The sequence below is a fragment of the Tachyglossus aculeatus genome, chromosome 5 (assembly GCF_015852505.1).
Source record: "Tachyglossus aculeatus isolate mTacAcu1 chromosome 5, mTacAcu1.pri, whole genome shotgun sequence".
Taxonomy (NCBI): Eukaryota; Metazoa; Chordata; class Mammalia; order Monotremata; family Tachyglossidae; genus Tachyglossus; species Tachyglossus aculeatus.
In genome coordinates, this window is record NC_052070.1 from 53,740,075 (window position 1) to 53,763,632 (window position 23,558).

Consider the following 23,558-nt stretch of genomic DNA (forward strand, 5'->3'; position numbering starts at 1 on the left):
GCAGGAAAGGAACTCAGAAATAAATAAATAAATAACAAGGCTCTCATTCCTCTCCAATCCCCTGTACCCTGCCCCGATTAAACAATAACTCCCGTGAAGGTCATCAGAGCACCTTATCTGGGGGTATGTTGATGGCTGGCTTCACATTGGCTTTGGGCTGGATCCCAGCATGGCTGAGCTGTCTATAAGTAGCCCAGGGCTCCTGGGCTGTCCACTCTGCTCCCAGCACCATCACCATGCTCAGCTTCCTGCTCCTAACGGCGCTCTTGGGCTACGGTAAGCTTCAGGGGGGAGTGGATGATAGTGATCACTTCTAAATCCTCTTTTCATTCATTCATTCATTCCATCGTATTTATTGAGCACTTACTGTGTGCAAAGCACTGTACTTTCGGCTTTGGGGTTCCCTGGTCTCTTTGGTGCCAGAATCCCCTGTGATAGCCCTGTAGAAGAAAAATAGGGGGTAGAGGATTAGCCTCCATTAAGGGGACTGAAACCCAGAGAGGTTAAGCAGTTGTTCCAAACCACCCAAGGTAAGAACTCGGCAGAGCCAAGACTAGAAACCCAAAGAGAAGCAGGGTGGTCTAGGGATAGAGCACAGCCTGGGAGTCAGAAGGGCCTGAGTTCTAAACCCGGCTCCACCACTTGTTTGCTCTCTGCTTGTCTGCTGTCTCCTAACCAAAGGCTTTAAAGCAGTCAGTCACCTTGCCCCCTCCTACCTCACCTCACTCTTCTATTACAACCCAGCCCACACATGTCACTCCTCTGATGCCAAATTTCTCACTGTAATCTCACTGTAATCTCATTTCTCAATCTCATTTCTCACTGTAATTTCAATCTTGCCTATCTCCCCACCTACCTCCTGACTCTGGTCTAGAAGGCCCTCCCTCTTCATATCCTACAGACAATGACTTTCTCCCCCTTCAAAGCCTTATTGAAGGCTCGTATCCACCAAGAGGACTTCCCTGGCTAAGCCCTCTTTTCCTCTTCTCCCACTGTCTTCTTCATCACGTTGAATTGCTCCCTTAATTCATCCCCCCTCCCAGCCCCACAGCACTAATATACATTTATGTAATTTTATTTATTTATGTATATTAATGTCTGTCTCCCCCTCTAGATGATAAGCTCATTGTGGGCAGGGAATATGCCCGTTATACTGTTATATTGTACTCTTCCAAACACTCAGTACAGTGCTCTGCACACGTAAGCACTCAATAAATACGACTGACTGACTGTTTTGAAAAGGCCAATCTGGCTAAGGTAAAGCAGAGCCAGAAGCAGCGTGGTCTGATGGGAAGAAAACAGGCTGGGAGTCAGGGGATCTGGATTCTAATCCCAGATCCACCACTTGTCCCTTGTGTGACCTTTGGAAAGCCATATCTCTCTTGATCTCAGTTTCCTCATCTGTAAAATGAGGATTAAATACCGCACTTCTTCACCATTAATAATAATAATGATGGCATTTATTAAGTGCTTACTATGTGCAAAGCACTGTTTTAAACTCTGGAGAGGTTACAAGGCGATCAGATTGCCCACGGGGGGCTCACAGTCTTAACCCCCATTTTACAGATGAGGTAACTGAGGCACAGAGAAGTTAAGTGACTTGCCCAAAGTCAAACACCTGACAACTGGCGGAGCCGGGATTTGAACCCATGAGGTCTGACTCCAAAGCCCGGGCTTTTTCCACTGAGCCATGCTGCTTCTCATTACCCTGTGAGCCCCCTGTGGGATAGAGACTGTGTCCAACCTGATTATCTTGTATCTACTCCAGAGCTCAGTATAGTAGTTGGCACAAAGCAGGAGCTTTACAAATAATAATGATATTTGTTGAGTATTTACTATGTGCAGAACACTGTTCTAAGTGCTTGGGAAAGTTCAGTACAATAGAATTAGCAGATGTGTTCCCTGACCATCTGTTACCTCATATGTAAAATGGGGAATAAGACCGTGAGCCCCATGTGGGACAACCTGATCACCTTGTATCTACCCCAGTGCTTAGAGCAGTGCTTTGCACATAGTAAGCGCTTAACAAATACCATTATTATTATTATTATTATAATGAGCTCAAATAATAATAATAATAATAATAATAATAATAATAATAATGGCACCTAGCCCTCCCATCATCTCAACAGCCAGTTTGACCCCCTATGGTCACGTCCCACAGACTCAACTTCTACAACTTGACTTGGGCTGACAATCAACCCATCTCTCATGGAACCCCCTCCTGGCTAGCTCCCTGCTCGTCTGTCTAATCTTGTTCCGGCCTCTCCCATGCTTTTCCCCAGCCCACGGCTGCGGTGTCCCCAGCTTCCATCCCAACATCGTCACCAGGGTGGTCGGAGGAGAAGACGCCAAGCCCCACAGCTGGCCTTGGCAGGTAGGGCACGGAGAGCGCGGCAGGGTGGGTGGCACAGGCCCGTCGGCCCACAGGAGCGCCAAGTGACACCGTTCCCTCCCCCCCAACTCTTTCCCCTTGGCAGATCTCCCTCCAGTACTCCAACAACGGTGCCTGGGGCCACACCTGCGGAGGAACCCTGATCGCCAGCAACTATGTCCTCACAGCCGCCCACTGCATCAGGTAACTTGGTGGATAGAGCACGGGGCTGGGAGTTAGAAGGACCTGGGTTCTAATTCCGCTCTACCACGTGTCGGCTGTGTGACCTTGGGGAAGTCACTTCACTTCTCTGGGCCTCAGTTACCTCATCTGTAAAATGGGAATTAAGAGCGTGAGCCCTTTGAGGGACAGGGGCCGTGTCCAACCTGATTAACTTGTATCTACCCCAGTGTTTAGAACAGTGCTTGGCACTTAGTAAGTGCTTAACAAGTACCATAATAATTATTATTTAGGGGAAGAGGCAGGAGCCCCAAAACATGAGCTCTGTTTTCTAGGAGGGAAGGGCTCTTGAAGTCCTATGGTGGTTGTGCGTCTGCCCCTTCTTCTACCTCCTCAGAATGTCACAAGTAGCCAGGGTTACGTTTGCAATGTTTACAGCATAAACTTGCTGCTTGCAGGTCATCCCTTCATTGCCTTCCCTGGGCTAGTGAGCCAAGAACTCGAGAATCCATCAGTCAGAGTGACAGAACCCAACAAAATAAGTGTGTAGATGGTGAGAAAGGGACTATGAGAGCTAATTAAATAGTATCTTTTAACAACTTAATCTATAAGCACTGTCTGGGGCTTTGGGACAGTCAGAAATGATCCCCTTTGAATGTAAACTCCCTGAGGGCAGGGATCAACTCTACCAACTCTTTGGTATTACACTTTCCCAAGTGCTTAGCACAGTGCCCTGCTCATAGTAAGCGCTCAATAAATATTGAGAGAAGCAGCCTGGCATAGTGGATAGAGCCCGGGCCTGGGAGTCTTCTCTTCCTCCCTTCAAAGCCCTACTGAGAGCTCACCTCCTCCAAGAGGCCTTCCCAGACTGAGCCTCCTTTTTCCTTTCCTCATCCCCATCCCCCCCACCCTGCCTCCTTCCCCTCCCCATAGCACTTGTAAATATGTTTGTACAGATTTATTACTCTATTTATTTTACTTGTACATATTTACTATTCTATTTATTTTGTTAATGATGTGCATCTAGCTTTATTTCTATTTATTCTGATGACTTGACACCTGTCCAAATGTTTTGTTTTGTTGTCTGTCTCTCCCTTCTAGACTGTGAGCCCATTGTTGGGTAGGGACCGTCTCTCTATGTTGCCAACTTGTACTTACCAAGCTCTTAGTACAGTGCTCTGCACACAGTAAGCACTCAATAAATACAATTGAATGAATGAATGTCAGAAGGTTATGGGTTCTAATCCCGGCTCCGCCACTTGTCTGCTGTGTGACCATGGGCATGTCACCTTACTTCTCTGTGCCTCAGTTACCTCACCTGCAAAAAATGGGGATTAAGAGTGTGAGCCCATTTTGGGAGAGGGACTGTGTCCAACTCGATTTGCTTGCATTTACTCCAGCACTTAGTACAGTGCCTGGCACATAGTAAGAGCTTAATAAATACCATCGTTATTATTATTATTATTATTGACGACCTTGGTCACCTCCTCCCTGGCAGTCATTTCCACTGAACATCAGGCCCACCAAAGACATAGGAACTAAAGCACAACATCATTTTGATGTTCTAGACTGTGAGCCCACTGTTGGGTAGGGACTGTCTCTATATGTTGCCAACTTGTACTTCCCAAGCGCTTAGTACAGTGTTCTGCACACAGTAAGCGCTCAATAAATATGATTGATTGATTGATTGATTGATTGATTGATTTTGAGGCCCAGCTACAGTCAGTGGATCCAAGAAACTGGGCCAGAGGGGAAGACAGGGCCAGTAGGTAGTATGTAATGGGCTAAAGACCCACCTCTAGACTGTAAGCTCACTGTGGGCAGGGAATGTGTCTATTTTATTGTTCTATTGTACTCTTGCAAGTGCTTAGTACAGTGCTCTGCTCCCAGTAAGTGCTCAATAAATAGAACTGACAGACTGACTGACCCACCTCTCTCAAACACACATAAACACAGGCCAGTGTTACCAGGACACACCTCTTTACCCTGGGAATCTCTTCAGGTGGGAAGGGGGCCCCAAAAGACCCCTAGCCTCCCGCTGGTGTTTAGAGGTGGTGGTGAGAGTAGAGGTAAGGCAGCAGGAGGCTTTGCAGGACAAGGGGTGGCAGTGGGGCTGTGACTTCCTGTATCCCTCCCTGTCTGAACAGCAACGCCAGAACGTACCGTGTAGTCCTGGGCAAGAGCAACCTGAAGGAGGAGGAAGCTGGCTCCCGGGCGGTGGCCGTAGAAAAAATCTTCGTCCATGAGAAATGGAACTCCCTCCTGGTCCGGTGAGCGCCCTTGGGGTTGGGGTTCACCCTGTTGTCCTGGACGGGTGGGGTCTGGGGCTCGGTTTCACCCAACTCTTTCACAGCCCCAGCTTTGGAAATCAAGTAATATGGTGCAGCTATTTTGTGCTCCAACACCTTCCCTCTCCCTATTTACCCACTCCCTTCCACACTCAGGGGCTTATTTGTCCTCACTCCATCTTAGGGGAGCAAAACTGGAGTATTCTCCCCGATTACAGCTGGGAAAACTAAGGCCCAAGTCATTAAGTCTTAAGATATTAAGACATTATCTTCACAACATCTCTAGAATACACCCTTTCCCCTCTATCTAAACTGCTACCACGCTAATCCAAGCACTCATCATTTCCCGCCTTGACAACTGCATCAGCCTCTTCACGGACCTCCCCGCCTCCTGTCACTCTCTTCTCCAGTCATTACTTCACTCTGCTGACTGGATCCCTTTCCTGAGAAACCATTCAGTCCAAATCTCCCTACTCCTCAAAAGCCTCCAATATTTGCCCACCCACCTCCGCATCAGAAATTCCTTCCCATTGGCTTTAGAACATTCAATCAGCTCTCTTTCATTTATAAATATGATTGAATGAATGAATGAATGAATTTATTCATTCAATCATATTTGTTGAGTGCTTACTGTGTGCAGAGCACTGTACTAAGCACTTGAAAAGCACAATACAGCAATAAAGAGAGACAATCCCTGCCCACAGTGGGCTCACAGACTATAGGGGGTGAGGCTGACATCAATACAAATAATCAGGCATCAATATAACTAAATAGAATTATAGATATATACATGTATACATAAGTGCTGTGGGGGAGAGAGGGGAGACGAGCAAAGGGAGTGAATCAGAGTGACACAGAAGGGACTGAGAGCTGAGGAAAACTGTGGCTTAGTCAGGGAAGGCCTCTTGGAAAAGGTGCACCTTCAATAGGGCTTTGAAGAGGGCAAGAGTGACTGTCTGGTGGATTTGAGGAGGGAGGGCATTCCAGGCCAGAGTTAGGACGTGGGCCAGGGATAGCAGCAAGACAGGTGAGAAGAAGATCAGTACCAGAGGGCTAAGATGTAGAAGGAGAAAGGGAAGTGAGGTAGGAGGGGCAAGGTGATGGAAAGACAATAGTAAGGAGTTTTTGTTTGATAAGGAGGTGGATGGGCAACCACTGGAGATTTTTGAGGAGAGGGGTGAAATACCCTAAACATTTCTGTAGAAAGATAATCCAGCCAATGGAGTGAAGTGTGAACCTAAGTGAGGAGAAGCAGGAGGTTGGAAGGTCAGAAGGGAGGCTGATGCAGTAATCTAGGCAGGATAGGTTGAGTGACTGTACTAACATGGTAACGATTTGGGTGGAGAGGAAAGGGCGGATCTTGGCGATGTTGTGAAGGTGAGACTGCTGGGATTTGGTGACAGATTGGTTATGCGAGTTGAATGAGAGAGTGGAGTCAAGGACGACACCAAGGTTAGGGGCTTGTGAGACAGGAAGGATAAACCCCCTGTGGGCAGGGATTGTGTATACCAACTCTATTGTATCGTACTTTCCCCAAACACTCAGTACAGTGCTCTGCCCAAGTAAGCACTCAATAAATACCACTGGTGGACTGAGTGATGATGTGACATTCCCTACTCCCCCTGCCCTCCTTCAACTCGAGACTGGCCTAGACCGGTCCAGAATTCCCAGTACATGTAACTACTTGTATTTATTGAACGCTTACTGCGCTCACCCTGTCTGGCTTGGGTTTCAGCAATGACATCGCCCTCATCAAACTGGCTGAGGACGTGGAGTTGAGTGACACCATCCAGGTGGCCTGTCTGCCTTCTAAGGAATCGCTGCTCACCCACGATTTCCCCTGCTACATCACTGGCTGGGGCCGCCTCTGGAGTAAGTTCAAGCCCTGATCAGGTGCCCGCCTCGAGGCTCATATCTCTTCTTGAGTTATGTAAGCCCAGGTTTCCTCCACCTCTCCTCAGTACCTCAAATAATGCCAAGTGCCCAGACGATCCTCACATTCTTCCTGAGGGTGAGCACTGGGCACTATTGCCAGAGATTTCGTAAGTATTGCCATGAAAATGGTAGTGGCCCAGGAAGGGCGATGTAATATTTTCTAGTGCTGAGCAGCATGGCTCCATGGAAAGAGCCCGGGCTTGGGAGTCAGAGGTCATGGGTTCTAATCCCACCTCCCCAACCTGGCTCTGTGTAACCTTGAACAAGTCACTTCACTTCCCTGGGCCCCAGCTACCTCATCTGTAAAATGGGGATTAAGACTGTGAGCCCCACGTGGGACAACCTGATCACCTTGTATCCTCTCCATCGCTTAGAACAGTGCTTCACACATAGTAAGCACTTAACAAATGCCATCATTATTATTATTATTATTTTTATTAATGACACCTCTGTTTCCGTTCCATAGCAGAAAGCCACTAGGTCTGCATCCCTGATCAGAAATTAGGTTTTCACACTTTAATGGGAACTTGTGTCTTTCCCTCTCTGGAGCTGGGTTTCCCCTAGGACTGGTGGATGCCACCCCAGATGGAACTGTATTGGAATTCAGAGCTCCAGGGTTAAACTCTATCTCCCCAGGGTGTTCTGGTTGTCTGAGAAGCTAGAGATTACCTCAGGTAAAGACAGTTTTCACCTAGTAGGTAGTCCCCATGACTGGGGCCACAAAGCACAGGAAACATCTAAAACCCTTTAGTCCAATCATGGTCCAGGATGATCACCTTGTATCATCCCCAGTGCTTAGAACAGTGCTTGGCACATAGTAAGCACTTAACAAATGCTATCATTATTATTATTATTATTATTATTATTATTATTATTATTATTATTCCCCCAGGATCTTAAACAGTCAGCTGGGGCAGGGGAAGAACTCCACTAGAGTAACTGAGGTTTCTTCCCCAGAACCAAGGGCTCGGGCCTGGGATTCAGAAGGACCTGGGTTCTAACCCCGGCTCCACCACTTGTCTGCTGTGTGACCCTGGGCAAGTCACTTAACTTTCCTGTGCGTCAGTTACCTCATCTGTAAAATGGGGATTAAGACTGTGAGCCCCATGTGGCACAGGGATTATGTCCAACTCGATTTGCTTGTATCCATCGCAGCACTTAGTACAGTGCCGGGCGCACAGTAAGTGCCTAACAAATACCGCAGTTATTACTATTATTGTTGTTATTACGAGCCTGTTCTTAGTGATAGAGGCCTGGCTACCTTCTTTTATGGGGACCCCATGCCATCTGCGATGACCTTTGGCACCTGGGGCACATGCATCAGCTCTGGACTCCAAGACCCAACAGCTTGAGTCTCTGGGAGCCTTTAACGTCCTCCTCCTCCTCCTCCTCCTCCCCACCACCTTCGATCTTGAACTCTGTCCAGGCCCCATCATCATCCAATCAAATCATTAATGGTATTTATAGAGCACTCTCTCCGCATAGAGCACCGTTCTAAACGCTTGGGAGAGCACCCTCCCCACATATAACTGGATTTCTCTTTTTCCAGCCAATGGTCCCATCGCTGACACCCTCCAGCAGGCCCTGCTGCCGGTGGTGGATCACGCCACCTGCACCCTTAGTGATTGGTGGGGCATCCTGGTGAAGAACACTAACGTGTGTGCCGGAGGGGACGGTGTGGTTTCGGGCTGCAACGTGAGTCCCTGAAGAGATGGGGGAGGGCTTACCTCCTGTCTGCCCCCAGCTAGGCTGGTACGACCAGGGAAGGGGACTCTGGCCAATTGAAACCGACTCCTGAGAAAGGTGACCATTCTGCCCACCTCCCCCAAGTCCATCACCACCATCACCACTGCTGCCTTTGGCTTTGTTTCCAGCCCTGAAAGGATCCAAGGGCCACACTTGGGCTCACAAAAATGAGGGGAAGAGCTTCAGGGAGAAGGGGCTTTTTGCTATGGATTTTTTGAGGTCCACTCCCAGCTTGGCTGTTCCCAGGAGTCTGGAAAGATCCGAGAGCTTCCAATCAGCCCTGAACAGGCCCAAAACGGTGGCCTTCTGGCCATCTTTTCCTCAATGCCCGGCCCCTTCTGATGCCCATCCCATCCTAAAAACTCTGCCCTCAGAATGGAGAGTTGGAACTTAGCTTTCAAGGTGCCTGATAAATGCCAATGGCTACTACAGAAGAGTAACACTGAGGTAGGAAAAGGTAGGTGAAAGGAGAAGTTTTTTGAAAGAGTTGTCCCCTTCCCCCCACCTCTGAAAAACTAGTCGTTGGGCCCCAGCTCTGACCTCTGGGACCAGCATTGAGAAGTCGGACACCCTCAACCCAATCTCCAAAGCCAAGTTTGGACAAGGAAGCCTTAGGCTTGGAGACTTTTTGTCACGAGTTGGCGGGGGCAGGGGGTAGAGAAAGCACTGCCAGAACTTCAATTCCCTTCGAAGATGTGTGGGTAATGGACTGAACTGCCCGTACAAAACTCTATCTGCACCTCTACCAAACTATTTCTGAAGGGAAAAGGTAGACCTTAAAGACAAAGAGCCAGCCATATTCTTATAAAGCCGATGAAGCCTGTTGCCTTGGTAACAGTTGCTTGGTTAAAGGAGACATCTGTTTTTATTGAGACAGGGAGACTCCGGAGGACCCCTGAACTGCCAGGCTGATAACGGAGCCTGGGAAGTGCACGGGATTGTCAGCTTCGGCTCTGGACTGGGCTGCAACACCTTTAAGAAACCCACAGTCTTTACCCGTGTCTCCGCCTACGTCGACTGGATCAATGAGGTGGGTCCTGTGCCCATCTGGTTCCTTGCCAGGGGAAAAAATCTCTCATCGCTCATGCTTAGCCAGTCGGAGGAATGAAGGGGGCTCATCTTTAGGCCTAACCTCTACCCGGAACCTTTCCCAGTTACATATCTCTGGCGTATAGCCTTGCAGGGAATCCTGGGTAAAAGCTCAGGATGAAGCTCAACTTTCTCTCCTCCACATCAATCAATCAATCAATCAGTCGCATTTATTGAGTGCTTACTGTGTGCAGAGCACTGTACTAAGCGCTTGGGAAGTACAAGTTGGCAACATATAGAGACGGTACCTACCCAACAGTGGGCTCACAGTCTAAAAGGGGGGACATGCCATGCCATGCCAACAAAGTTCCTCCTCCCTTCCCCCCCAACACATGGCAACCCAGGATTTGTTTCTCTATCTCTTGTCCCTTTTTCCTCACCCAAATCATGGGTTCTGCTGCAAAAGAACCCTACTTAACAGGGCTAGCTGAGCCCTGAGGGAAATGAACCCTCAAGATGGAGAGCACTAGCTGGAGAGAAATATCCTAAATATATCATTTCTGGGGTTTTCCTTCCTGATCATGCAAATCTAGGCCCGTTGTTGGGTAGGGACTGTCTCTATATGTTGCTGACTTGTACTTCCAAAGCACTTAGTACAATGCTCTGCACACAGTAAGTGCTCAATAAATACGATTGAATGAATGAATCTCTTTACTGGGTGTGCCCCCCTTCCCACCCATTATACACCTCCCCTGCCACTCACGCTCACACCCCAACCCCCTCACATTGTCTGTATGCATGGGTGAGGGTCCCTCTGTGTTCTGTAAAGTTGCCCCTGGTGAGTAGCTTCTCCATCAGCTGTCTGCATGGGGGAAAAGAGGGGGTTCCCTGTTCGATACCACTGGGCTTCTTCCGGGGGGAAGAGGGTCAGCCCAGGCTGGCCGGACTGCCAGCTTGATGTGCAGGGTGTGTTTAACGGCCTGTGGTCCCAGCCTGGTTCAGGGTCTGAAATTCCTCACTGAGCTCCCAAGGAGAAATCCCTAGCAACCCTACCCTCTCCCACACACCCCGGCCCCCGGCATCTCAATTCCCCCTGCTTCGGAGAAGGTGCTCATAGAGGGAGGTGGAAGGAGGAAAGAGGAGCCCGGTGTGATGAGTGGAAGGAAAGCTTCCAAACCTCCCATCTGATGCTTTCTGCATGGTGGCTGAAACCCAGTGTCTCACCCTCCAGGCACTAACATCGTACTTATTTTCTCTCCTTCAGAAAATGCTGCTGTAGAGAACCCACCAACACCATTTGTAATTTTACAACATGTGAATAAATGTGCTTATCAACCCCTCTCCTGTCTGTCTGGTGTTCCTCCCAAGCCTCTCCTTCCCCTCAGCTGTTGCTCCTTCTGGCTCACCCTTTCCCACATAAATTAGTCAGGAGAGGCCACTTCAGACGAGGCTGCAATGCTGCAATGTGAATAGCAATGGGGGAGTTAGAAATGAGTGCTTTCTCCAGCCAAGGCTGGGATTGTGAAGCAGAGTAAAAGGAGAAATGGGCGGAGGAGGGGAAATTACCCAGCTAACGGGAAACCAAGGAACGCAGCAACTCGACATAGGCACATAAAGCAAAGATTAACAGGACATCAGCAGTTTGGCCTCAACTGCCCCCCGACTGTGGGCACAGGAGGTTGGTCATTTATCTATTTATTTATATTAATGTCTGTCTCCCCCCTCTAGACTGTAAGCTTGTTGTGGGCAGGAATGTGTCTGTTTGTTCTTATATTTTACTCTCCAAAACGCTTAGTAAAGTGTTTTGCATACAGTAAGTGTTTAATAAATATGAATGAATTATTGAATAACTCCTGTGCTTCACATAGCAACTAGCCTTCTCCTCAGAGTCTCGGGTAGGAAATGGTCAGATCCTGGCTCTCCAAACCAATGGGGCTGAACCCGGCTCTGTTAGCATTTACCAGCTGATCCTCAGAAAGGACCGTGGGAAAGGCAGCTGATTCCCTTTCTCCTTTACTCACTAACCACAGGATGCAATGGTGGAATTACTGATGGGAAAGTAGCATGGCCTAGTGGAAAGAACAAGGGCCCAGGAGTCAGAGGACCTGGTTTCTAATTCTAACTCTGCCCCTTGCCTGCTGTGAGACTTTGGGCACATCACTTGCCTTCTCTGTGCCTCAGTTTCCTCATCTGTAAATACTAGTCTCCCCTTCCCCTTAGACCGTGAGCCCCATCAGGGTCAGGGACTGTGTCTGACCCAATTATCTTTTATCTGTCTTTTTCTCTCTGTCTCTGCCTTCTGTCTCTCCCATGACAGTCCATACTTCACTCAGCTGCCCAGATCATTTTTCTAAAAGAAAGTTTAGTCCATGTTTCTCCACTCCTCAAGAACCTACAGTGGTGGCCCATCCACCTCCGCATCAAACAAAAACTCCTACTAACAGTCTTAAAGCATTCAATCACCTTGCCCCTCCTACCTCACCTTGTTGCTCTCCTACTACTACTACTAACAATAATAATGGTATTTGTTAAGCACTTACTATGTGCAAAGCACTGTTCTAAGTGCTGGGGAGGTTACAAGGTGATCAGGTTGTCCCACGGGGGGCTCACAGTTTTAATCCCCATTTTACAGATGAGGGAACTGAGGCACAGAGAAGCTAAGTGACTTGCCCAAAATCACACAGCTGACTGTTGGTGGAGCCAGGATTTGAACCCATGACCTCTGACTCCAAAGCCCGGGCTCTTTCCACTGGGCTACATTGCTTCTCCAACTCAGCCCACACACTTTGTTCCTCTAATGCCATCCTACTCACTGTACCCTCATCTCATCTACCTCACCTCTGACCTCTCGCTCACATCCTGCCTCTGTCCTGGGACAATCTCCCTCTTCCTATCGGACAATTACTCTCTCCCACTTTAAAGTCTTATCAAGGGCAAATCTCCCAGAGGCCTTCCCTGACTGAGCCCTCATTTCCTTTTCTCCCTCTTCCTTCCAAGTCATCCTGATTTGCTCCTTTAATCTCCCCCCTCCAGCCACACAGAACTCAGGTACATATCCATAATTTATTTATTTATATTAATGTCTGTGTCCCCCTCTAGACCGTTAGCTCATTGTGGCAGGAAATGTGCCAGTTACATTGTTATACTGTATGCTCCCAAGTGCTTAATACAGTGCTCTGTATATAGTAAGTGCTCAAAAAATACAATTGATTGATTGATCTACCTCAGCGCTTAGTACAGTGCTTGGCATGAAGTAAGCACTTCACAAATAATATTATTGAAAGGAATCAGGTAGAGGAGACTTTAGATTGTGAGGAACAGGGACAAAGTCCTTGTCCTTGTACTCACTTACTTATTTTTTCCCAGCACTTAATACAGTGCTGTGCACAGAGTAAGTGCTTAATAAATACTATTCAACTACCTTGAACAGGCTGAGTGAGCCTGGGGTTCAAGGAGGGGGATGGTTTGGAGTTCTTCGTTCTTTGAGGTTTTTTATGGTATTTGTTAAGCATCTATTATTTGTCCAGCATTCATTCATTCAATTGTATTTATTGAGCGCTTACTGTGTGCAGAGCACTGTCCTAAACACTTGGGAAGTACAAGTTTGCAACATATAGAGACGGGCCCTACCCAACAGCGGGCTCACTGTGATAGGTACAAGTCAATCAGATAGGACACAGTCCATGCCCTACATGGGGCTCACAATCTAAGTAAGAGGGAGAACAGGTATCGAATCCCTATTTTACAGTTAAAGAAATTGAGGCACAGAGAAGTTATGGGACTTGCCCAAGGTCACAGAGCTGGCAAATGGTAGAGCTGGGATTAGAACTCATGTCCTCTGCTTCCCAGGCCTGTGCTCTTTCCACTAGGCCACAGTGCTTCCCCTGAAAGTCAGGGGCAAAATCCTAGCACTCAAATCCCCTTTTCTTGCAGAAGTAGTATTTATTGAGCAACCACTGGATAGAATGCATTGTACTAGAGAGGCAGCATGGCTCAGTGGAAAGAGCCCAGGCTTTGGAGTCAGAGGTCATGGGTTCGAATCCCCACTCCACCACATGTCTGCTGTGTGACCTTGGGCAAGTCACCGAACTTCTCTGAGCCTGTTACCTCATCTGTAAAATGGAGATGAGGAGTGTGAGCCCCCCGTGGGACAACCTGATCACCTTGTAAGCTCCCCAGTGCTTAGAACGGTGCTTTGCACATAGTAAGTGCTTAATAATTGCCATCATTATTATTATTATTATTACTAAATTCTTAAGAAGTACTAAACAGAGAAGGGACACATTCTCTGCCCACAAGCATGGCCTAGTGGAGAGAGCATGGGGCTGGAATCAGAGGCCTGGGTTCTAACCCCAGCTCCACCACTTATCTGCTCTGTGGCCTTGGGCAAGTCACTTAATTTCTCTTTGCCTCAGTAACTTCAACTGTAAAATGGGGATTAAGAGAGTCCTGTGTGGGACAGGGACTGTGCCCAACCCAATTATCTTGTATCTACCCCAGGACTTAGTATAGTGCCTGGTACATAGTAAATGCTTAATAAATACCATTAAAAAATACAAAACACAGAGTAATAAAAGTATATAACTGAATATACAATTGAAATGTACACCCATAAGAGCTGAGGATGAGTATGAAGATATACATATGTGCTACTTATTCTCGCTGCAAAAAGTGATACATAAATTTCAATTAATCAGTGGTATTTATAAAGTGATTACAGTGTGAAGAACACTGCACTAAGCACTTCTTGTCTTATGCTATTGAGAGGTCTCCGACCCATAGTGATGCCATGGACACATCTCTCCCAGAACGCCCCACTTCCATCCGCAATCATTCTGGTAGAGTATCCATAGAGTTTTCTTGGTAAAAATACAGAAGTGGTTTACCATTGCCTCCTTCTGTGCAGTAAACCCGAGTCTCCACCCTCAACTCTCTCCCATGCCGCTGCTGCCCAGCACAGGTGAATTTTGAATTGTAGCAGATTGCCTTCCACTCACTAGCCAGTGCCCAAGTGAGGAATGGAATGGGTAGGCCTCTGCTTGACTCTCCCTCCATAGTGGAAACTGGTAGATACTGGAAACTCTCCAGGTGCCACCCTAAGAGGGGACTACGCACTTGGGAAAGTACAATATAACAGAGTCAGTAGACATGATTCATTCATTCAGTTGTATTTGTTGAGTGCTTACTGTGTGCAGAGCACTGTACTAAGTGCTTGGGAAGTACAAGTTGGCAACATATAGAGATGGTCCCTACCCAACAAGGGGCTCACAGTCTAGACGGGGGAGACAGACAACAAAACAAAACATGTAGACAGGTGTCAAGTCGTCAGAACAAATAGAATTAAAGCTAAATGCACATCATTAACAAAATAAATAGAATAGTAAATATGTACAAGTAAAATAAATAGAGTAATAAATTGTACAAACATATATACAGGTGCTGTGGGGAGGGGAAGGAGGTAGGGCGGAGGGGATGGGGAGGAGGAGAGGAAAAAGGGGGCTCAGTCTGCCCGGAAGGCACTTAAAATAGATTAGAGATAGGGGAAATGGTATATAAATATTTAAAATGTTTACTACAGTTTTGTGGGGCTGCAGCAAGTATCAAAGTGCTTAAGGGGTACACAGGCAAGGTCATAGTTGTTGTAAAGGAGAGGGCCAAAAGGGGAAATAAAGAACTTAATCTGGGAAGGCTTTTTGGAGGTGGTTTGATTTTAGGAAGGTTTTGAAGGTTGGAAGTGTGGTGGATTCACAGTCTTCTAAATTGTGAGCCCACTGTTGGGTAGGGACTGTCTTGTACTTCCCAAGCGCTTAGTACAGTGCTCTGCACACAGTAAGTGCTCAATAAATACAATTGATTGATTGAAAGATATGAAGGGGAAAGGAGTTTCAAGCCCAAGGGAGAACATGGGCAAAGGGTCAGTGGTGGGATAGACAAAATAGAAGTACCGAGAGTAGGTTGGTATTAGAGGAACAAAGTGTGGGGGGTGGATTGCCGTAGGAAATCAGTGAGGCCAGAGAAGAGGAAGAGAGCTGACTGAACACCTTAAAATGGGTGGTAAGTAGTTTCTGTTTAATGTGAAGGTGAATGGGCAATTGTGGTTTTTAAGGCATGAGGAAATATGATCAGAATAGTGATCTAGGCAGCAGAGTGAAGTATGAAATGAGTAGGATTCATCCATTCAATGAATTCAATCATATTTATTGAGCGATTGCTGTGTAACAAGCACTGTACTAAGCACTTGGGAAAGTACAATATAACAATAAACAGACGCATTTCCTGCTCTCACTACACTTACAGTCTAGAGGGGGAGACAAACATTAATATAAATAAATAAATAAATAAATAAATAAATAAATAAATAAATAAATAAATAAATAAATTGCTGATGTGGGAAGTTCAACAAAAAGGCTGATGCAGTATTCAAGGCTGAAAATGATGAATGCTTAGATCAGCGTGGTAACAGTCTGGATGGAGAGGAAAGAGTAGAGACGTTGTGAAGGTAGACAGACAGGATTTTGTGACAGATTGAATGTGCAGGTTGAATGAAGGAAATGAGTCAGGGATAAATTAGCACTTGCCCAGTCACTCTAGACAACCATTAATGCTCTGTTAACAGTCTCCCATTCAGTCTGAGGATCCCCCCAACTGGGACCACTTGGGTCCCCATCTACTGGAGTAATCTGCACTGGCCTTTGGGCACTCCAGATTGCCTTATTTTCTTAAATGCCCTAGCTCCCACATGTCCTTTCAGTCTCATCCCTCTGACCCTTGTTAAGCGTTTACTATTTGTCCAGCACTGTGGTAGATACAAGTCAATCAGATAGGACACGGTCCATGCCCCTCATGGGGCTCACATTCTAAGTGAGAGGGAGAACAGGTATTGAATCCCTATTTTACAGTTGAGGAAGTCAAGGCACAGAGAAGTTAAGTGACTTGCCCAAGGTCACAGAGCAGGCAAATGGTGGAGCTGGGATTAGAACCCAGGTCCTCTGCTTTCCAGGCCTGTGCTTTTTCCACTAGGCCTCCTAGTGACTGACTGCTCCTTCTCAACATAGCTGAAATCTGTCTCTCCCCAGGTGACACTTTCTCTACCTGCCACACACTCTAGAAAGGACCTCATATTCTCCCACTCCCCAAGACTCACTCGGAAAGGCGTAGTCTTTGGCCTCCTTCTTGCCTCCCACACCATCAGCCTCTATTACCAGCTCTAATTATTCCTCAACATTATTCATCTTCTCCCATGCTACACCTCTAACTTTCTGAATCATTCTCTCTTTCTTCATCCCTACACTGATCCTCAGGGACTTCAACATCCACTTGATTGTTCCCAGTGACTTATCAGCTCTTCATTTCCTCTCACTCTTCAACTCCTCTGGCTATCTACTCCACCCTACCTCACCCACTTGCCAACTTGGATGCATGTTCGATCACATAATAATAATAATAATAATAATAATGATGGCATTTATTAAGCACTTACTATGTGCAAAGCACTGTTCTAAGCACTGGAAAATCACCTCACCAATTCTGGAATTTCTGTAACCAACCTCCCCACCTGCCTTCTTTCCCACACTCCTCTCCCCATTAATTTGCCCTGTCCCCCCAAAGAGATGTTCAATCTTTTAAGCCTATCCAATTTTCTAAAGTCATCATGCCCCATTTGGTGTCCATACCAGACTTACCTCTCTCAACACACAAATCCACAGCCTCAACACAACTTAATTCCCTCACTTCCTTGTCCCTGTGCCAATCTCATACTACCAACCCACAGTTATAGAGCACTTCCACAGAACACTTTGTCTGCTCAGTCTCTTCTATCTCACCACTGACTCCTTACCCACTTCCTACCTCTGGCCCGGAACTCTGTCCCATTTTGTATCCATATTTCATATCATCACTCTCCCCACCTTCAAAGCCTCATTAAAATTGCTTAGTACAGTGCTAAGCGCTTAGTACAGTGCTCTGCACACAGTAAGCACTCAATAAATTATGATTGAATGAAATCCCCCCCAAGACATTCAGTGGAAAGAGCCCGGGCTTGGGAGTCAGAAGTCATGGGTTCTAATCCCAGCCCCCCACTTGTCTGCTCTGTGACCTTGGGCAAGCCACTTAACTTCTCTGTGCCTCAGTTACCTCATCTGTAAATTTGGAATTAAGAATGTGATCCTCATTTGGGACAACCTGATTACCTTGTATCTACCCCAGCATTTAGAACAGTGCTTGGCACATAGTAAGCGCTTAATAAATGCCATAATTATTATTATTATTTCCCAACTAAGCCCTCATTTCCCTAACCTTTCCCTTCTGTATCATCATCATCACCAGTCGCATTTATTGAGTGCTTACTGTGTGCAGAGCACTGTACTAAGCGCTTGGGAAGTACAAGTTTGCAACATATAGAGACAGTCCCTACCCAACAGTGGGCTCACAATCTAAAAGTATCACTCTTGCACCTGGATTTGTACCCTTTAAGCACTTTAATTCACCCCACTCTCAGTGCCACAGCACTTATGAGCATATCTGTAATTTATTTTATTGTTTGTCTCCTGTCAACCCCTTGCAGGTAGAAAACATGTCTACCAGCTCTAATGTATTGCACTCTCCCAAGTACTTGACTCTCCCAAGTACTTGATGATGATGATGACATTTGTTAAACGCTTAGTATGTGTCAAGCACTGTTCTAAGCACTAGGGTAGATACAAGACAAATACACTGGACCCAGTCCTTGTCCCACATGGTCCTCACAGACTTAATCCCCATTTTACATGTGAGGTAACTGAGGCACAGAGAAGATAAGTGACTTGCCCAAGGTCACACAGCAGAAAAGTGGTGGAGCCAGGATTAGAACCCATGTCCTTCTGACTCTCAGGCCCATGCTCTTCCTACTAGGCCAAACTTAGTACAGTGTTCCACACCCAGTAAGCACTCAAAAAAGATGATCGAACGATTGGTCTTGAAGCAGCGCATTCTAGTGAAAAGAGCCTCAGAGACAGAGTACCTACGTTTTAATCCTGGCTCCACTATTTGTCTGCTGTGTGACCATGAGCAAGTCACTTAACTTCTCTGTGCTTCAGTTTCCTCACCTGTAAAATAGAGATTCAACATCTGCTCTCTCTCCTCCTTAGAGTGCGAGCCCTATGTGGGACAGGGACTGAGTCCAACCTGATTATCCTATATCTAACCCAGTTTGGGCAGATAGTAAGTGTTTTAACAAATGCCACCATCATTATTGTTATTTATCATCATTATTGGTCCCTGCTGCGGACTTAGCAAGTAGTGGTGTTAGCTGGAGCTCAGAGAGGCATAGAGTTCCACAACAAGTCAAGGGCAAGTTTAAGCTAGATCCCAGAGTGCCTCATTTCCAGTGCCAACTCCTGCCTGCCTTCCTCCAATGCTCTGTTGATTCTGATAATCAGCAGAGGAAAACGTGCTTCTTTCCCAGGCACCTCAGCCTACCCCGCTCACATAACCTTAACGGCCTCCAATTTCTAAGAGAGGGCATTACCCATGTGACCACAACCCTGCCAAGAGAAACCCAAGTCATTGCCTGCTCACCTGTTATGACCCCTTCCTGAAGAACATACTGATGACCTGAGCCAAAAAGCCATGGAAAACCTTGAAGCCAAGCCATGGAAAAACCTTGAAGGCTAACATGCCCCTGCCTAGGTCAGACTCTTTCGGCTCCTGGACAAATAGACGATGCCAGGTGCTTCTTTCCCAAGATTAGACCTACCCACAGAGGAAACTCCAAGAGGGCACCTTCCTCCAATGGAAAGTTCATCCTTCGGGCCCTTCCTCCTTCATTTCTAAGTCTTTCCATTTTTTATTATTATTAATAATAACAATAATAATAAGGCCCCAACCGATGGACTGAAAGTGGAATCCCCAATTTGTTCAGAAAACAACCTCCTGGCTGGATGAACTGGATATCTTCAAAGGATCTAGAATTGGGATTTCCTTCTGCTACAGCAGAGAAGCAATAGTAAAATAAGGATCGGGGTTAGGCCGAAGCTAGGAAGGATGTTGAGGGAGACATGTGTGAGAGGAAATCACGGGAGTACTTGCAGGCTGGGAATCCAACAACAGTAAGAGACCTGGGCAGTGGTCTGGGACCTCCTCTACCCTGCTTATCTGTGCCTCTTAACTTTATTAATCAATCAATCAATCAGTGGTTTCTATTGAGTGCATACTGGATGGAGAGCACTGTACTAAGTACTTGGGAAAGTACAACATAACAAAGTTGGTAGAAATGTTCCCTGTCCACAAGGAGCTTACAGTTTAGAGGGCATGAAATGTTTTGAATGCTTCCCAGGCCCTCAAGGCAGTAAGCCTCAAGTGATTTGCCCAAGGTCACCCAGCCAAGTGGCAGAGATGATGTGTATATATCTATAATTCTATTCAGCTATTTTGATGGTATGGACACCTGTCTACTTGTTTTGTTTTGTTGTCTGTCTCCCCCTTCTAGACTGTGAGCTCATTGTTGGGTAGGGACCGTCTCTATCTGTTGCCAAATTGTATTTTCCAAGCGCTTAATACAGTGCTCTGCACAGTAAGCACTCAATAAATACAAATGAATGAATGAATGAATAATGTAAGAAATGTACTCTCAAACAGCGGCCAGCATGATCTTCTTCAGGGTCTCCCCTGTGCCTTCTTACTACCCATTATTACTATTGTTACTACCCATACTCTGATCAGTTCTTACCTCGAGGGTCACGTTACTGTCTAACTTCGTCAATGCTTCCAGATAGACAGAGACATAGCCAATGCCACTGTGGAACTTGTCTACCCCAGACAGGCTATACATACAACAGTAATCTGAGTTCCCTCATCTATAAAATGGGGCTTAAACACCTCTTCTCCTTAGGCTGAGAGCCCCACGTGGGATAAAGACTACTATCTTGTATCTACCCCAGTGACAGTATGGTGCTTGGCACATAGTAAGCCCCTAATAAAGATCATTCATTATTACTATTATTATTATTATTATTGGGTATAGGAGAGAATTGCTTAGTAGTAATAGTTTTTTATTAAGGGCTTTCTGTGTGCAGAGTACTGTACTAAACACTGGGAGAGAATCCAGAGGTGGGAATTAGATGTGGTTCCTGTCCCTTGGGAGGCTCATAATCTAAGAGGGGTGGCCCAGAATATGCAATTATGTTTATAATATAATATATAATAAAGGTATTAATTCAGTTCCAAGTGCTGGAGTGGATTTGAGACATTCATCTCAGATACAGTCCCTGGCCCAGATGACCCTCAAAGTATAAACAGCATGGTGTAGTGGATAGAGCTCGAATCTGGGAGTTAGAAGGTCATGGGTTCTAATCCTGGCTCTGCCACTTATCTGCTGTGTGACCTTGGGCAAGTCACTTAACTTCTCTGTGCTTCAGTTACCTCATCTGTAAAACGGGTGTTGAGATTGTGAGTCCCACATGGGACAGGGACTGTGTCCAATACGATTTCCTCGTATCCACTCCAGTGCTTCGTACAGTGCCTGGCACATAGCAAGCACTTAACAAATACCATTAATGTCAGTGCTTAGAACAGTGTTTGGCATGTGGTAAGCACTTAACAATTACCATCGTAATAGTAGTTATTATTTTAAGAGGGAGGGAAAATAGGATTAGGCCTTTTATCCCCATGTCTTCCTTTCTAGACTGTAAGCTGCTTCATTCATTCAATCGTTTTTATTGAGCACTTACTGTGTGCAGAGCACTGTACTAAGCGCTTGGGAAGTACAAGTTGGCAACATATAGAGACAGTCCCTACCCAACAACTGGCTCACAGTCTAGAAGGGGAAGACAGGCAACAAAACAAAACATGTGGACAGGTGTCAAGTCACCAGAATAAATAAAAATAAAGCTAAATGCACATCATTAACAAAATAAATAGAATAGTAAATTTGTACAAGTAAAATAGAGTAATAAATCTGTACAAACATATATACAGGTGCTGTGGGGAGGGGAACGAGGTAGGGCAGGGGGGATGGGGAGGAGGAGAGGAAAAGGGGGGCTCAGTCTGGGAAGGCCTCCTGGAGGAGGTGAGCTCTCAGTAGGGCTTTGAAGGGAGGAAGAGAACTAGTTTGGTGGATGTGCAGAGGGAGGGCATTCCAGGCCAGGGCAAGGACATGGGCTGGGGGTCGACGGTGGGACAGGCAAGAACGAGGTACAGTGAAGAGGTTAGTGGTGGAGGAGCGGAGGGTGTGGGCTGGGTTGTAGAAGGAGAGAAGGGAGGTGAGGTAGGAGGGGGTGAGGTGATGGAGAGCTTTCAAGCCGAGAGTGAGGAGTTTTTGCTTGATACATAGGTTGACTGGTAGCCACTAGAGATTTTTGAGGAGGGGAGTAACATGCCCAGAGTTTTTCTGCACAGAGATGATCCGGGCAGCAGCGTGAAGTATAGACTGAAGTGGGGAGAGACAGGAGGATGGGAGATCAGAGAGGATGATGATGCAGTAATCCAGTCAGGATAGGATGAGAGATTGAATCAGCAAGGTAGCGGTTTGGATGGAGAGGAAAGGGTGGATCTTGGCGATGTTGTGGAGGTGAGACCAGCAGGTTTTGATGACAGATTGGATTTGAGGGGTGGACGAGAGAGCGGAGTTGAGGATGACACCACGGTTGCGGACTTTTGAGATGGGAAGGATGGTAGTGCCATCTACAGTGACGGGAAAGTCAGGGAGAGGGCAGGGTTTGGGAGGGAAGATAAGGAGTTCAGTCTTGGACATACTGAGTTTCAGATGGCGGACAGACATCCAGATGGAGATGTCCCGAGGCAGGAGGAGACCCGAGCCTGAAGGGAGGGAGAGAAAGCAGGGGCAGAGATGTAGATTTGGGTGTCATCAGCGTAGAGATGATAGTTGAAGCCATGGGAGCAAATGAGTTCACCAAGGGAGTGAGTGTAGACAGAGAACAGAAGGGGGCCAAGAACTGACCCTTGAGGAACCCCTACAGTAAGGGGACGGGAGGGGGAAGAGGAACCCGTAAAGGAGACTGAGAATGAATGGCCTTGGGCAGGGAACATGTCTATTGTGTTGTACTTTCCCAAGTGCTTAGTACAGTGCTCTGCTTAGTAAGTGCTTAATAAATACCACTGATTGATTAATTGATCTAAGCCAGATTTTTTCAAGGAACCGACAAGACAAAGCTAGGCTCCCACCCTCTCACTGCTTCTGAGAAAGCAAATCTATTCTGGAGGTTAAGGTCAAGTTATAAGACCCTTTGGCTTTTTTTAGAATTCCAGTTCTGATGCCGAGGGAGTAGGTGGACGGTCTTGGCACACGCACCCTTTTTTCCATGAGGTGATGAGAAAATCCCCACCTTGTGTATTGCTTTCATATCTCAGAAAGATAAGTGCAGCTCATATAAGCATTCCCTGACCTGAGGCAGGAATCACTGGGTATCCACGGAGACACCATGATCAAGATCTTGGTAGTTGCGCTGCTGGTGGCTGGAGGTAAGCCCTATAATTGTGGGGAGAATCAGAATCAATCCACCAGGCAATGGTATTTATTGAGCGCTTTCTGTGTGCAGAGCACTGGACTAAATGCTTGGGAGAGGACCAGTATCATCAATGTTAAATGGGGCAGCGTTCCTCTATAGATATTTGGGGAACGTATAGGAGAAATAAAAGATGCCCTAGTTCTACCCTAGATGAACTTTCAATCTCATGTAAGCTGGTTGCGGGCAGGGAATGTGTCTGTTTATTGCTATATTGTACTCTCCCAAGTGCATAGTACAGTGTTCCACACACATTAAGTGCTCAATAAATACCTCTGACTTGCTGACTGATAATGGAGATAGGGGAACAGCAGGCACAAATTGACAATTGTCTCAATTGTTCTTGCCCTTGAACTCCGATAATTCCTTCCCATCACCACCGCCCCACCACCCACTCCCTTCCGAGTCTTAATAGAGTGTTGGGTTCAACTCTGGGTTCTTTGACCCAACAGGGAGGCAGAAAAGAACAAGATGACAAAAGGAAATGAAAAATTAGAGCTATGCTGG

The 23,558-nt window shown here is 46.6% G+C and overlaps 1 protein-coding gene across 2 annotated transcripts in view; it reads left to right on the forward strand.

Moving 5' to 3' along the window:
* The first annotated feature begins 236 nt into the window (after positions 1–236).
* LOC119928419 (chymotrypsin-C-like) overlaps positions 237–23,558 on the forward strand; it is a 29,196-nt gene continuing 5,874 nt past the window's right edge. The window contains exons 1-8 of one of the 2 annotated variants that reach the window (XM_038746661.1): positions 237–276; positions 2,286–2,377; positions 2,481–2,578; positions 4,702–4,824; positions 6,578–6,714; positions 8,327–8,472; positions 9,401–9,553; positions 10,817–10,891. In XM_038746661.1, the coding sequence (XP_038602589.1) occupies positions 237–276; positions 2,286–2,377; positions 2,481–2,578; positions 4,702–4,824; positions 6,578–6,714; positions 8,327–8,472; positions 9,401–9,553; positions 10,817–10,831 (804 nt within the window). In that variant the 3' untranslated portion in view covers positions 10,832–10,891. Of the gene's footprint in view, positions 277–2,285; positions 2,378–2,480; positions 2,579–4,701; positions 4,825–6,577; positions 6,715–8,326; positions 8,473–9,400; positions 9,554–10,816; positions 10,892–23,558 lie in introns of those variants that run through there. The other variant, XM_038746660.1, reaches the window with a different exon arrangement.